The sequence below is a fragment of the Silene latifolia genome, chromosome 10 (genome assembly GCF_048544455.1).
Source record: "Silene latifolia isolate original U9 population chromosome 10, ASM4854445v1, whole genome shotgun sequence".
Lineage (NCBI taxonomy): Eukaryota > Viridiplantae > Streptophyta > Magnoliopsida > Caryophyllales > Caryophyllaceae > Silene > Silene latifolia.
Window position 1 is genome coordinate 60602346 of NC_133535.1, and position 16665 is coordinate 60619010.

Sequence of the window (16665 nt, forward strand, 5' to 3'; positions counted from 1 at the left end):
ACAAATGGTTTACACAACGAGTCACAAGAACTAAAAAACAAGGAAAAATTGTTTAAACAATGAGTCACAAGGACTAAAGAACAAGGACAAATGGTTCACACAACGAGTAACAAGGACTAATGTACAAGGACAAATAGTTTACACAATGAGTCACAAGGACTAATGAGCAAGGAAAAATGGTTCACACAACAAGTCACAATAACAAGGACAAATGGTTTACACAACGAGTCACAAGAACTAAAAAACAAGGACAAATTGTTTAAACAACGAGTCACAAGGACTAAAAAACAAGGACAAATGGTTCACACAACGAGTCACAAGGTCTAATGAACAAGGACAAATAGTTTACACAACGAGTCACAAGGACTAATGAACAAGGACAAATGGTTTACACAACGAATCACAAGGACTAATAAACAAGGACAAATGATTTAAACAACGAGTCACAAGGACTAATGAACAAGGACAAATGGTTTACACAACGGGTCACAAGGACAAATGGTTTACACAACGAGTCACAAGACTAATGAACAAGGACAAATTGTTTAAACAACGTGTCACAAGGACTAAAGAACAAGGACAAATGGTTCACACAACGAGTCACACGGTTTAAAGAAATAGGACAAATAGTTTACACAATGAGTCACAAGGACTAAAGAACAAGGACAAATGGTTCACACAACGAGTCATAAGGACTAATGAACAAGGACAAATAGTATACACAACGAGTCACAAGGAATAATGAACAAGGACAAATGGTTTACACAACGAGTCACGAGGACAAATGGTTTACACAACGAGTCACAAGACTAATGAACAAGGACAAATTGTTTAAACAACGAGTCACAAGGACTAAAGAACAAGAACAAATGGTTCACACAACGATTCACAAGGTTTAAAGAACAAGGACAAATAGTTTACACAACGAGTCACAAGGACTAAAGAAAAAGGACAAATGGTTCACACAACGAGTCATAAGGACTAATGAACAAGGACAAATAGTTTACACAACGAGTCACAAGGACTAATGAACATGGACAATTGGTTCGCACAACGAGTCACAAGGACTAATGAAAAAGGAAAAATGGTTCACACGACAAGTCACAATAACAAGGACAAATGGTTTACACAACGAGTCACAAGGACTAATAAACAACGGCAAATGGTTTAAACAACGAGTCAAAAGGACTAAAGAACAAATACAAATGGTTCACACACCGAGTTACAAGGTCTAAAGAACAAGGACAAATAGTTTACACAACGAGTAACAAGGACTAATGAACAAGGGCAAATGGTTCACACAACGAGTCACAAGGACTAATGAGCAAGGATAAATGATTCACACAACAAGTCACAATAACAAGGACAAATGGTTTACACAACGAATCACAAGGACTAATAAACAAGGACAAATGGTTTAAACAACGAGTCACATAGACTAATGAACAAGGACAAATGGTTTACACAATGAGTCACAAGGACAAATAGTTTACACAACGAGTCAGAAGACTAATGAACAAGGACAAATGGTTCACACAACAAGTCAGATGGACTAAAGAACAAGGACAAATGGCTCACACAACGATTTAGAAGGACTACTGAACAAGGGCAAATAGTTTACACAACGAGTTAGAAGGACTAATGAACAAGGACAAATGATTCACACAACGAGTCACAAGGACTAATGAACAAGGAGAAATGGTTCACATAACAAGTCAAAATAAAAAGGACAAATGGTTTACACAACGAGTCACAAGAACTAAAAAACAAGGACAAATTGTTTAAACAACGACTCACAAGGACTAAAGAACAAGGACAAATGGTTCACACAACTAGTCACAAGGACTAATTTACAATCACAAATAGTTTACACAATGAGTCACAAGGACTAATGAGCAAGGAAAAATGGTTCACACAACAAGTCACAATAACAAGGCTAAATGGTTTACACAACGAGTCACAAGGACTAATAAACAACGGCAAATGGTTTAAACAACGAGTCAAAAGGACTAAAGAACAAAGACAAATGGTTCACACACCGAGTTACAAGGTCTAAAGAACAAGGACAAATAGTTTACACAACGAGTCACAAGGACTAATGAACAAGGGCAAATGGTTCACACAACGAGTCACAAGGACTAATGAGCAAGGATAAATGATTCACACAACAAGTCACAATAACAAGGACAAATGGTTTACACAACGAATCACAAGGACTAATAAACAAGGACAAATGGTTTAAACAACGAGTCACATAGACTAATGAACAAGGACAAATGGTTTACACAATGAGTCACAAGGACAAATAGTTTACACAACGAGTCAGAAGACTAATGAACAAGGACAAATGGTTCACACAACAAGTCAGATGGACTAAAGAACAAGGACAAATGGCTCACACAACGATTTAGAAGGACTACTGAACAAGGGCAAATAGTTTACACAACGAGTTAGAAGGACTAATGAACAAGGACAAATGATTCACACAACGAGTCACAAGGACTAATGAACAAGGAGAAATGGTTCACATAACAAGTCAAAATAAAAAGGACAAATGGTTTACACAACGAGTCACAAGAACTAAAAAACAAGGACAAATTGTTTAAACAACGACTCACAAGGACTAAAGAACAAGGACAAATGGTTCACACAACTAGTCACAAGGACTAATGTACAAGGACAAATAGTTTACACAATGAGTCACAAGGACTAATGAGCAAGGAAAAATGGTTCACACAACAAGTCACAATAACAAGGACAAATGGTTTACACAACGAGTCACAAGAACTAAAAAACAAGGACAAATTGTTTAAACAACGAGTCACAAGGACTAAAAAACAAGGACAAATGGTTCACACAACGAGTCACAAGGTCTAATGAACAAGGACAAATAGTTTACACAACGAGTCACAAGGACTAATGAACAAGGACAAATGGTTTACACAACAAATCACAAGGACTAATAAACAAGGACAAATGATTTAAACAACGAGTCACAAGGACAAATGGTTTACACATCGAGTCACAAGACTAATGAACAAGGAGAAATTGTTTAAACAACGTGTCACAAGGACTAAAGAACAAGGACAAATGGTTCACACAACGAGTCACACGGTTTAAAGAACAAGGACAAATAGTTTACACAACGAGTCACAAGGACTAAAGAACAAGGACAAATGGTTAACACAACGAGTCATAAGGACTAAAGAACTTGGACAAATAGTTTACACAACGAGTCACAAGGACTAATGAACAAGGAAAAATGGTTCACATAACAAGTCACAATAACAAGGACAAATGGTTTACACAACGAGTCACAAGAACTAAAAAACAAGGAAAAATTGTTTAAACAATGAGTCACAAGGACTAAAGAACAAGGACAAATGGTTCACACAACAATGTAACAAGGACTAATGTACAAGGACAAATAGTTTACACAATGAGTCACAAGGACTAATGAGCAAGGAAAAATGGTTCACACAACAAGTCACAATAACAAGGACAAATGGTTTACACAACGAGTCACAAGAACTAAAAAACAAGGACAAATTGTTTAAACAACGAGTCACAAGGACTAAAAAACAAGGACAAATGGTTCACACAACGAGTCACAAGGTATAATGAACAAGGACAAATAGTTTACACAACGAGTCACAAGGACTAATGAACAAGGACAAATGGTTTACACAACGAATCACAAGGACTAATAAACAAGGACAAATGATTTAAACAACGAGTCACAAGGACTAATGAACAAGGACAAATGGTTTATACAACGAGTCACAAGGACAAATGGTTTACACAACGAGTCACAAGACTCATGAACAAAGACAAATTGTTTAAACAACATGTCACAAGGACTAAAGAACAAGGACAAATGGTTCACACAACGAGTCACACGGTTTAAAGAACAAGGACAAATAGTTTACACAACGAGTCACAAGGACTAAAGAACAAGGACAAATGGTTCACACAACGAGTCATAAGGACTAATGAACAAGGACAAATAGTTTACACAACAAGTCACAAGGACTAATGAACATGGACAATTGGTTCACACAACGAGTCACAAGGACTAATGAAAAAGGAAAAATGGTTCACACGACAAGTCACAATAACAAGGACAAATGGTTTACACAACGAGTCAGAAGGACTAATAAACAACGGCAAATGGTTTAAACAACGAGTCAAAAGGACTAAAGAACAAATACAAATGGTTCACACAACGAGTTACAAGGTCTAAAGAACAAGGACAAATAGTTTACACAACGAGTCACAAGGACAAATGGTTTACACAACGAGTCACAAGACTAATGAACAAGGACAAATTGTTTAAACAACGTGTCACAAGGACTAAAGAACAAGGACAAATGGTTCACACAACGAGTCACACGGTTTAATGAACAAGGACAAATAGTTTACACAACGAGTCACAAGGACTAAAGAACAAGGACAAATGGTTCACACAACGAGTCACAAGGTCTAAAGAACTTGGACAAATAGTTTACACAACGAGTCACAAGGACTAATGAACAAGGAAAAATGGTTCACATAACAAGTCACAATAACAAGGACAAATGGTTTACACAACGAGTCACAAGAACTAAAAAACAAGGACAAATTGTTTAAACAACGAGTCACAAGGACTAAAGAACAAGGACAAATGGTTCACACAACGAGTAACAAGGACTAATGTACAAGGACAAATAGTTTACACAATGAGTCACAAGGACTAATGAGCAAGGAAAAATGGTTCACACAACAAGTCACAATAACAAGGACAAATGGTTTACACAACGAGTCACAAGAACTAAAAATAAAGGACAAATTGTTTAAACAACGAGTCACAAGGACTAAAAAATAAGGACAAATGGTTCACACAACGAGTCACAAGGTATAATGAACAAGGACAAATAGTTTACACAACGAGTCACAAGGACTAATGAACAAGGACAAATGGTTTACACAACGAATCACAAGGACTAATAAACAAGGACAAATGATTTAAACAACGAGTCACAAGGACTAATGAACAAGGACAAATGGTTTATACAACGAGTCACAAGGACAAATGGTTTACACAACGAGTCACAAGACTCATGAACAAAGACAAATTGTTTAAACAACATGTCACAAGGACTAAAGAACAAGGACAAATGGTTCACACAACGAGTCACACGGTTTAAAGAACAAGGACAAATAGTTTACACAACGAGTCACAAGGACTAAAGAACAAGGACAAATGGTTCACACAACGAGTCATAAGGACTAATGAACAAGGACAAATAGTTTACACAACGAGTCACAAGGACTAATGAACAAGGAAAAATGGTTCACATAACAAGTCACAATAACAAGGACAAATGGTTTACACAACGAGTCACAAGAACTAAAAAACAAGGACAAATTGTTTAAACAACGAGTCACAAGGACTAAAGAACAAGGACAAATGGTTCACACAACGAGTAACAAGGACTAATGTACAAGGACAAATAGTTTACACAATGAGTCACAAGGACTAATGAGCAAGGAAAAATGGTTCACACAACAAGTCACAATAACAAGGACAAATGGTTTACACAACGAGTCACAAGAACTAAAAATAAAGGACAAATTGTTTAAACAACGAGTCACAAGGACTAAAAAATAAGGACAAATGGTTCACACAACGAGTCACAAGGTCTAATGAACAAGGACAAATAGTTTACACAACGAGTCACAAGGACTAATGAATAAGGACAAATGGTTTACACAACGAATCACAAGGACTAATAAACAAGGACAAATGATTTAAACAACGAGTCACAAGGACTAATGAACAAGGACAAATGGTTTACACAACGAGTCACAAGGACAAATGGTTTACACAACGAGTCACAAGACTCATGAACAAAGACAAATTGTTTAAACAACATGTCACAAGGACTAAAGAACAAGGACAAATGGTTCACACAACGAGTCACACGGTTTATAGAACAAGGACAAATAGTTTACACAACGAGTCACAAGGACTAAAGAACAAGGACAAATGGTTCACACAACGAGTCATAAGGACTAATGAACAAGGACAAATAGTTTACACAACAAGTCACAAGGACTAATGAACATGGACAATTGGTTCACACAACGAGTCACAAGGACTAATGAAAAAGGAAAAATGGTTCACACGACAAGTCACAATAACAAGGACAAATGGTTTACACAACGAGTCAGAAGGACTAATAAACAACGGCAAATGGTTTAAACAACGAGTCAAAAGGACTAAAGAACAAATACAAATGGTTCACACAACGAGTTACAAGGTCTAAAGAACAAGGACAAATAGTTTACACAACGAGTCACAAGGACAAATGGTTTACACAACGAGTCACAAGACTAATGAACAAGGACAAATTGTTTAAACAACGTGTCACAAGGACTAAAGAACAAGGACAAATGGTTCACACAACGAGTCACACGGTTTAATGAACAAGGACAAATAGTTTACACAACGAGTAACAAGGACTAAAGAACAAGGACAAATGGTTCACACAACGAGTCACAAGGTCTAAAGAACTTGGACAAATAGTTTACACAACGAGTCACAAGGACTAATGAACAAGGAAAAATGGTTCACATAACAAGTCACAATAACAAGGACAAATGGTTTACACAACGAGTCACAAGAACTAAAAAACAAGGACAAATTGTTTAAACAACGAGTCACAAGGACTAAAGAACAAGGACAAATGGTTCACACAACGAGTAACAAGGACTAATGTACAAGGACAAATAGTTTACACAAGGAGTCACAAGGACTAATGAGCAAGGAAAAATGGTTCACACAACAAGTCACAATAACAAGGACAAATGGTTTACACAACGAGTCACAAGAACTAAAAATAAAGGACAAATTGTTTAAACAACGAGTCACAAGGACTAAAAAATAAGGACAAATGGTTCACACAACGAGTCACAAGGTCTAATGAACAAGGACAAATAGTTTACACAACGAGTCACAAGGACTAATGAGCAAGGAAAAATGGTTCACACAACAAGTCACAATAACAAGGACAAATGGTTTACACAACGAATCACAAGGACTAATAAACAAGGACAAATGATTTAAACAACGAGTCACAAGGACTAATGAACAAGGACAAATGGTTTACACAACGAGTCACAAGGACAAATGGTTTACACAACTAGTCACAAGACTAATGAACAAGGACAAATTGTTTAAACAACGTGTCACAAGGACTAAAGAACAAGGACAAATGGTTCACACAACGAGTCACACGGTTTAAAGAACAAGGACAAATAGTTTACACAACGAGTCACAAGGACTAAAGAACAAGGACAAATGGTTCACACAACGAGTCATAAGGACTAATGAACAAGGACAAATAGTTTACACAACGAGTCACAAGGACTAATGAACAAGGGCAAATGGTTCACACAACGAGTCATAAGGACTAATGAACAAGGACAAATAGTTTACACAACGAGTCACAAGGACTAAAAAATAAGGACAAATGGTTCACACAACGAGTCACAAGGTCTAATGAACAAGGACAAATAGTTTACACAACGAGTCACAAGGACTAATGAATAAGGACAAATGGTTTACACAACGAATCACAAGGACTAATAAACAAGGACAAATGATTTAAACAACGAGTCACAAGGACTAATGAACAAGGACAAATGGTTTACACAACGAGTCACAAGGACAAATGGTTTACACAACTAGTCACAAGACTAATGAACAAGGACAAATTGTTTAAACAACGTGTCACAAGGACTAAAGAACAAGGACAAATGGTTCACACAACGAGTCACACGGTTTAAAGAACAAGGACAAATAGTTTACACAACGAGTCACAAGGACTAAAGAACAAGGACAAATGGTTCACACAACGAGTCATAAGGACTAATGAACAAGGACAAATAGTTTACACAACGAGTCACAAGGACTAATGAACAAGGGCAAATGGTTCACACAACGAGTCACAAGGACTAATGAGCAAGCATAAATGATTCACACAACAAGTCACAATAACAAGGACAAATGGTTTACACAACGAATCACAAGGACTAATAAATAAGGAGAAATGGTTTAAACAACGAGTCACATAGACTAATGAACAAGGACAAGTGGTTTACACAACGAGTCACAAGGACAAATGGTTTACACAACGAGTCAGAAGCCTAATGAACAAGGACAAATGGTTCACACAACAAGTCAGATGGACTAAAGAACAAGGACAAATGACTCACACAACGATTTAGAAGGACTACTGAACAAGGGCAAATAGTTTACACAACGAGTTAGAAGGACTAATGAACAAGGACAAATGATTCACACAACGAGTCACAAGGACTAATGAACAAGGAGAAATGGTTCACATAACAAGTCAAAATAACAAGGACAAATGGTTTACACAACGAGTCACAAGAACTAAAAAACAAGGACAAATTGTTTAAACAACGACTCACAAGGACTAAAGAACAAGGACAAATGGTTCACACAACTAGTCACAAGGACTAATGAACAAGGACAAATAGTTACACAACGAGTCACAGGGACTAATGAGCAAGGACAAATGGTTCACACAACGAGTCACAAGGTCTAAAGAACTTGGACAAATAGTTTACACAACGAGTCACAAGGACTAATGAACAAGGACAAATGGTTTACACAACGAGTCACAAGGATAAATGGTTTACACAACGAGTCACAAGACTAATGAACAAGGAGAAATTGTTTAAACAATGTGTCACAAGGACTAAAGAACAAGGACAAATGGTTCACACAACGAGTCACACGGTTTAAAGAACAAGGACAAATAGTTTACACAACGAGTCACAAGGACTAAAGAACAAGGACAAATGGTTCACACAACGAGTCATAAGGACTAAAGAACTTGGACAAATAGTTTACACAACGAGTCACAAGGACTAATGAACAAGGAAAAATGGTTCACATAACAAGTCACAATAACAAGGACAAATGGTTTACACAACGAGTCACAAGAACTAAAAAACAAGGAAAAATTGTTTAAACAATGAGTCACAAGGACTAAAGAACAAGGACAAATGGTTCACACAACGAGTAACAAGGACTAATGTACAAGGACAAATAGTTTACACAATGAGTCACAAGGACTAATGAGCAAGGAAAAATGGTTCACACAACAAGTCACAATAACAAGGACAAATGGTTTACACAACGAGTCACAAGAACTAAAAAACAAGGACAAATTGTTTAAACAACGAGTCACAAGGACTAAAAAACAAGGACAAATGGTTCACACAACGAGTCACAAGGTATAATGAACAAGGACAAATAGTTTACACAACGAGTCACAAGGACTAATGAACAAGGACAAATGGTTTACACAACGAATCACAAGGACTAATAAACAAGGATAAATGATTTATACAACGAGTCACAAGGACTAATGAACAAGGACAAATGGTTTACACAACGAGTCACAAGGACAAATGGTTTACACAACGAGTCACAAGACTAATGAACAAGGACAAATTGTTTAAACAACGAGTCACAAGGATAAATGGTTCACACAACGAGTCACACGGTTTAAAGAACAAGGACAAATAGTTTACACAACGAGTCACAAGGACTAAAGAACAAGGATAAATGGTTCACACAACGAGTCATAAGGACTAATGAACAAGGACAAATAGTTTACACAACAAGTCACAAGGACTAATGAACATGGACAATTGGTTCACACAACGAGTCACAAGGACTAATGAAAAAGGAAAAATGGTTCACACGACAAGTCACAATAACAAGGACAAATGGTTTACACAACGAGTCACAAGGACTAATAAACAACGGCAAATGGTTTAAACAACGAGTCAAAAGGACTAAAGAACAAATACAAATGGATCACACAACGAGTTACAAGGTCTAAAGAACAAGGACAAATAGTTTACACAACGAGTCACAAGGACAAATGGTTTACACAACGAGTCACAAGACTAATGAACAAGGACAAATTGTTTAAACAACGTGTCACAAGGACTAAAGAACAAGGACAAATGGTTCACACAACGAGTCACACGGTTTAATGAACAAGGACATATAGTTTACACAACGAGTCACAAGACTAATGAACAAAGACAAATTGTTTAAACAACATGTCACAAGGACTAAAGAACAAGGACAAATGGTTCACACAACGAGTCACACGGTTTAAAGAACAAGGACAAATAGTTTACACAACGAGTCACAAGGACTAAAGAACAAGGACAAATGGTTCACACAACGAGTCATAAGGACTAATGAACAAGGACAAATAGTTTACACAACAAGTCACAAGGACTAATGAACATGGACAATTGGTTCACACAACGAGTCACAAGGACTAATGAAAAAGGAAAAATGGTTCACACGACAAGTCACAATAACAAGGACAAATGGTTTACACAACGAGTCAGAAGGACTAATAAACAACGGCAAATGGTTTAAACAACGAGTCAAAAGGACTAAAGAACAAATACAAATGGTTCACACAACGAGTTACAAGGTCTAAAGAACAAGGACAAATAGTTTACACAACGAGTCACAAGGACAAATGGTTTACACAACGAGTCACAAGACTAATGAACAAGGACAAATTGTTTAAACAACGTGTCACAAGGACTAAAGAACAAGGACAAATGGTTCACACAACGAGTCACACGGTTTAATGAAAAAGGACAAATAGTTTACACAACGAGTCACAAGGACTAAAGAACAAGGACAAATGGTTCACACAACGAGTCACAAGGTCTAAAGAACTTGGACAAATAGTTTACACAACGAGTCACAAGGACTAATGAACAAGGAAAAATGGTTCACATAACAAGTCACAATAACAAGGACAAATGGTTTACACAACGAGTCACAAGAACTAAAAAACAAGGACAAATTGTTTAAACAACGAGTCACAAGGACTAAAGAACAAGTGATGCGGGAGCAATGTCGAGCTCTAGCGCACTCTTACTTAACGCTGATCCGAGTCCTTATTTTGGTGCTAAAAGAAATGCGAGTTATGTCACAATGATAAGTTGGACATCGAGCTCTAGCTGATCCAAGGAGTGCCGCCCAAGGAGAGTGCCGCCCAAGTTAGAGGATGATTTTAGTCTTCCTCACCTAGTTTTCCTCACCTAGTTTTTACAAAAATCTAGCATATTTTTTCTATATAATTTTAAATAATGCCTTGGTGCCCAAGCATGCCTAGGAAATAGTTTTTAGCATTTAATGTTGCCTTGGAGTCCAAGCACATATTTGCTATATAAGGGGCGAAAATCCTCATTTGTAAGAATCCAATTTTCAGAAATATAAACCCAAGTGTAGAGATTTTCTCTCAAACTTTGAATGCTTGCGAGTGTTCTTGTCTTCCTTGCGAGGTCGGCGCCTTATTTCAGCCTTGTTTACTGTGTGTTCTTGGTTGAAATATCCTTTATTTCCCTCCTTGTTCCTGTGTGGTCTTGGTTGGAGATTCCAGTTTTAGTTGAGTTATCTTGCGAGGTTTCTTAGCTAATCCATATCCATTTTACTTAACATTTTCCGCTGCAATTTAAACTCATAAAACACCAAAAATATCACTCACAATACTTTACCAAATCAGGCCTTTTCGTGTCTAACATTCACACCGATTTGGTATCCGGTTTTACATCAAATTGGTTATCAGAGCTTTGTTCAAATTTGTTTCTTAACAAGTTTGTCTTGGGAAAAGCATAATAAAAAAAAAAAAAAAAATCTTACTGTTCACGTCTGGTACTGTTCACCCGTGAAAAAAAAAAAAAAAAAAAAAAAAAAGATGTCTTATGATGGTTCATATCAAGAACCATGGGAGGAACGTATGGATGACTTAACAAAACAAATGGCACAAATGAATTACAAGATTGATCAGATTTGTAATCATACTCTTAGAAAGAAGGGGAAAAGGCATGTTGAAAGTTCAGATTCCGATGAGAGCCATCATTCCATTCCTGAACCAAGGAGGAATAATGATGATGATCGTGGATTAAAACTTGATATCCCGGAGTTTGAAGGGGAACTTGATGCTGAAAAATTCCTAGATTGGGTGAGACAAGCAGAGAGAGTCTTTGAATATAAAGGCTATGATGAACACAAGCAATTCAAGGTTGCTACCTTGAAAATGACCAAGTATGCATCCTTGTGGTATGAGAACCTTAAGAAGCAAAGAAGGCGTGAAAGAAAGAGTAAGATTGAGACTTGGGATAAGTTGAAGAAGCACTTGCAAAAACGCTTCGTGCCAAGAGACTATGAACAAGAGCAGTACTTGATGCTTACATCTCTTTCTCAAGGTAATTTAAGTGTGACTGATTACATTAAGGAGTTTGAAAGACTAATTATGGTGTGTGACCTTGAGGAACGGGAGGAGATGCAAATTGCTCGGTTCATTAAGGGTTTGAGTCCTTCATTGGCCCAACGAGTTGAAGTTCAGAATTTCCTTGATTTTAATGATGTGTGTAAGCTTGCTCTTAAGTTTGAAAAGCAGGACAAAGGAAAGAAACCCCTGGTTGCTCGTGATGGTTCTAAGGGTGTTAATCCTTTTTATAAGTCAAGCGCTACATCATCGTTCAATAAGGAAGCCAAAAAGGAAGAACCCAAAGACAAAGGCAAAGGAGTTGCTACTGATTTTAAAAATATGGGTGCTAGGAGATGCTTTAAATGCCAAGGTTATGGACACATCGCTAACGAATGTCCCCAAAAGAGAGCGCTTACTCTTCAAGAGTTAGGTGAGATTACTCCATGTTTCGTGGTGACAAATGAGACGGAGGTCAATTCTGTCCAGAACGATGGAGATGAAGAAGATGATGAGGTTCACACTCATATTGTCGAACCATCATATGACACCGATAAGGAGATGTTCGTGGTGAGAAACTTGCATATTCAATCCACACCGATTGAAATGGAGCAACGTGAGCAGATTTTCCATGCTCGTTGTAAGGTGCGTGGTAAGACTTGCAATTTGATTATTGATAGTGGGTCTTGCACAAATACGGTTGCTACTGAATTGGTGGATTCCTTTAAGCTTGAGACTCGTAATCACCATAAACCATACATGCTGCATTGGTTGAATGAAAACAGTGGGATTAAAGTCAAGAAACAAGCTTTGCTTTCATTTGTTATGGGTCCCTATGAAGATGAAGTATGGTGTGACGTGTTACCCATGAGTGCATGTCATATTCTATTGGGACGACCATGGCAGTTTGATAGAGAAGTTGTTCATCAAGGAAGGGATAACATTTACATTGTTAGTAAGGGTAAAAACAGATTCCACTTGAAACCCTTGTCACCTAACAAAGTAAAGAAGAAAAATGAGAATTTGTTTATGAATGCTAAAGAATTTGTTGAAGCATTAGAACAAGGGGAACAAGCTTATGTTCTTATGATTCGAGATGTGGAAGAGGGAATTGGAGTTCATGACGAGACTGTCCAAATGTTGTTGAATGAGTTTGGTGATGTGTTCCCGGAAGAGTTGCCACTTGGATTACCTCCTAAGCGTGGCATAGAGCACCAAATTGATCTTATTCCAGGAGCTACACTTCCAAACAAACCAGCCTATCGATGCAATCCAGAAGAGGCTAAAGAGTTGCAAAGACAAGTGCAAGAATTGATTGATCGAGGCTATGTGCAAGAGAGTCTTAGTCCTTGTGCCGTACCTGCTCTTTTGGTACCCAAGAAGGATGGGACATGGCGTATGTGTATTGATAGCCGAGCGGTGAACAATATTACAATCAAATATCGCTTTCCTATGCCGAGACTAGATGATATGCTTGATGAGTTGAATGGAGCTCGTGTGTTCTCGAAAATTGATCTTCGAAGTGGTTATCATCAAATGAGGATTCGAGAAGGTGACGAATGGAAAACAGCCTTCAAAACAAAGCAAGGGTTGTATGAGTGGCTTGTTATGCCATTTGGGTTATGCAATGCTCCTAGTTCTTTCATGCGGCTGATGAATGAGGTCCTAAGGCCATTTCTTAATAAGTTTGTTGTTGTTTATCTTGACGACATTCTTATTTACAGCAAAAATAAGGAACAACACTTGGAGGATTTGAGGAAGGTATTTGAGAAGCTAAGAGAACAAAAGCTTTATGGAAAGCTCGAGAAATGTATGTTCATGGTGCCTAGTGTAACCTTTCTTGGTTATATCGTTGGAGAAGAAGGGGTGAGCGTTGATCCTTCAAAAGTGGAAGCAATTCAATCGTGGCCTATTCCTAAAACAACTACTGAAGTTAGAAGTTTTCATGGATTGGCTTCGTTTTATCGAAGGTTCATTCAGAATTTTAGCTCTATTGTTGCACCTATCACCGAGCTAACAAAGAAAGGAGAGTTTGTGTGGAATCCAAGTGCACAAAAGGCATTTGATGAGATCAAAGATAAGTTGTGTTCAGCACCTATTCTAGCTTTGCCCAACTTTGACAAATTGTTCGAAGTTGAATGCGACGCTAGCGGAGTTGGAGTTGGAGTTGTTCTAATCCAAGAGAAACGACCTATTGCATTCTTTAGTGAGAAATTGGGTGGAGCAAGGCTAAAGTATTCCACCTATGACAAAGAGTTCTATGCGATTGTGCGAGCACTGGATCATTGGGCTCATTATCTTCGCCCAAAACCATTTGTTCTGCATTCGATCACGAGGCTCTAAAGCACATTCATGGGCAACAAAAGTTGAATGCAAGACATGCCAGATGGGTAGAGTTCCTACAATCCTTTACCTTTTCTTCAAAGTATAAAATGGGAAACTCTAATGTTGTGGCTGATGCGCTTTCAAGGAGGCATTGTTTGCTTGTTGCACTTGATGCGAGGTTACTTGGATTTGAGCAATTGAAAGAATTATACAAAGATGATCCTGATTTCTCAAATGAACTTATTAGTCCTACTAATTTGTTCTCGGTGCAAGAAGGATATTTGTTCAAAGGAAACAAGCTTTGTATTCCTAAGAGCTCAATTCGAGAGCTATTGGTTAGAGAAGCGCATGGAGGAGCGTTGGCTGGACACTTTGGCGTCAATAAAACGTATGATATCCTTGGAGAGCACTTCTATTAGCCTAAGATGCTCAAGGATGTGCAAGATGTGATAGCAAGGTGTGCTACATGCCAAGTATCGAAAAGTTCATTCACTAAGGGGCTTTACACTCCCTTACCAGTTCCTACACAACCATGGGACGAGGTAAGCATGGATTTTATTGTTGGGTTGCCTCTTCAACTCAAAGAGGTAAAGATTCAATCATGGTGGTGGTTGATCGATTCTCAAAAATGGCTCATTTCATACCATGTCACAAACACATGATGCTTCTAAAGTAGGTGAGTTGTATTAAAAGTTGTTCGTCTACATGGCATTCCTAAAACTATTGTTTCCGATCGAGACACTAAGTTTTTAAGCTACTTTTGGAAGACGTTGTGGCGTTTGGTTGGTACTAAGCTGTTGTTTAGTACTTCTCACCATCCCCAAACCGATGGTCAAACGGAGGTGACAAATCGAACTCTTGGAAGTTTGTTACGAGGTTTAGTGAGTAAGAGCACAAAGGATTGGGATGTGAAGTTGGCACATGTTGAGTTTGCCTATAATCGTACACCGTCTATGACTACTGGCCGTGCACCATTCGAGATCGTTTATGGGATAAATCCTTATCTCCCTATTGATCTTATTCCTATTCCAAAGAAGGAGACGGTAAGTTTTGAAGCTAAGGAAAGACAAGCTGCATTCTTGCGTACTTGTGAGCAAATCAAAGCTCAAATTGAGAAGGCTAATGCAAGATACAAGGAGAAAGCTAATAAGCATCGAAAACAGCCTACATTCAAGGTGGGAGATCTTGTTTGGTTACATCTTCGCAAGGAGAGGTTTCCCTCTAAGCGAAAGAACAAGTTAATGCCAAGGGCCGATGGTCCATTTCGAGTGCTTGAACGCTACGGTGAAAGTGCTTACAAAATTGAACTCCCTGATGAATATGGTGGTGTAAGTGCTACTTTCAATATTGGTGATCTATCTCCATACTTGGATGATGAAAATTTGAGGACAAATTCTTTTGAAGAAGGAGAGAATGATGCGGGAGCAATGTCGAGCTCTAGCGCACTCTTACTTAACGCTGATCCGAGTCCTTATTTTGGTGCTAAAAGAAATGCGAGTTATGTCACAATGATAAGTTGGACATCGAGCTCTAGCTGATCCAAGGAGTGCCGCCCAAGGAGAGTGCCGCCCAAGTTAGAGGATGATTTTAGTCTTCCTCACCTAGTTTTCCTCACCTAGTTTTTACAAAAATCTAGCATATTTTTTCTATATAATTTTAAATAATGCCTTGGTGCCCAAGCATGCCTAGGAAATAGTTTTTAGCATTTAATGTTGCCTTGGAGCCCAAGCACATATTTGCTATATAAGGGGCGAAAATCCTCATTTGTAAGAATCCAATTTTCAGAAATATAAACCCAAGTGTAGAGATTTTCTCTCAAACTTTGAATGCTTGCGAGTGTTCTTGTCTTCCTTGCCTTCGGCGCCTTATTTCAGCCTTGTTTTACTTGTGTGTTCTTGGTTGAAATATCCTTTATTTCCCTCCTTGTTCCTGTGTGGTCTTGGTTGGAGATTCCAGTTTTAGTTGAGTTATCTTGCGAGGTTTCTTAGCTAATCCATATCCATTTTACTTA

The 16665-nt window shown here is 37.9% G+C and overlaps 1 protein-coding gene across 1 annotated transcript; it reads left to right on the forward strand.

The window, feature by feature from the left end:
* The first annotated feature begins 11816 nt into the window (after positions 1-11816).
* LOC141607643 (uncharacterized) lies at positions 11817-14672 on the forward strand. The gene has a single exon (XM_074426996.1). The coding sequence runs from the start codon at positions 11817-11819 to the stop codon at positions 14670-14672; it is 2856 nt and encodes a 951-aa protein (XP_074283097.1).
* The last annotated feature ends 1993 nt before the right edge of the window (positions 14673-16665 follow it).

Bases quoted from the DNA above. Each gene is read 5' to 3' on its own strand.
- LOC141607643 (XM_074426996.1), top strand. From the start codon at position 11,817: ATGTCTTATGATGGTTCATATCAAGAACCATGGGAGGAACGTATGGAT.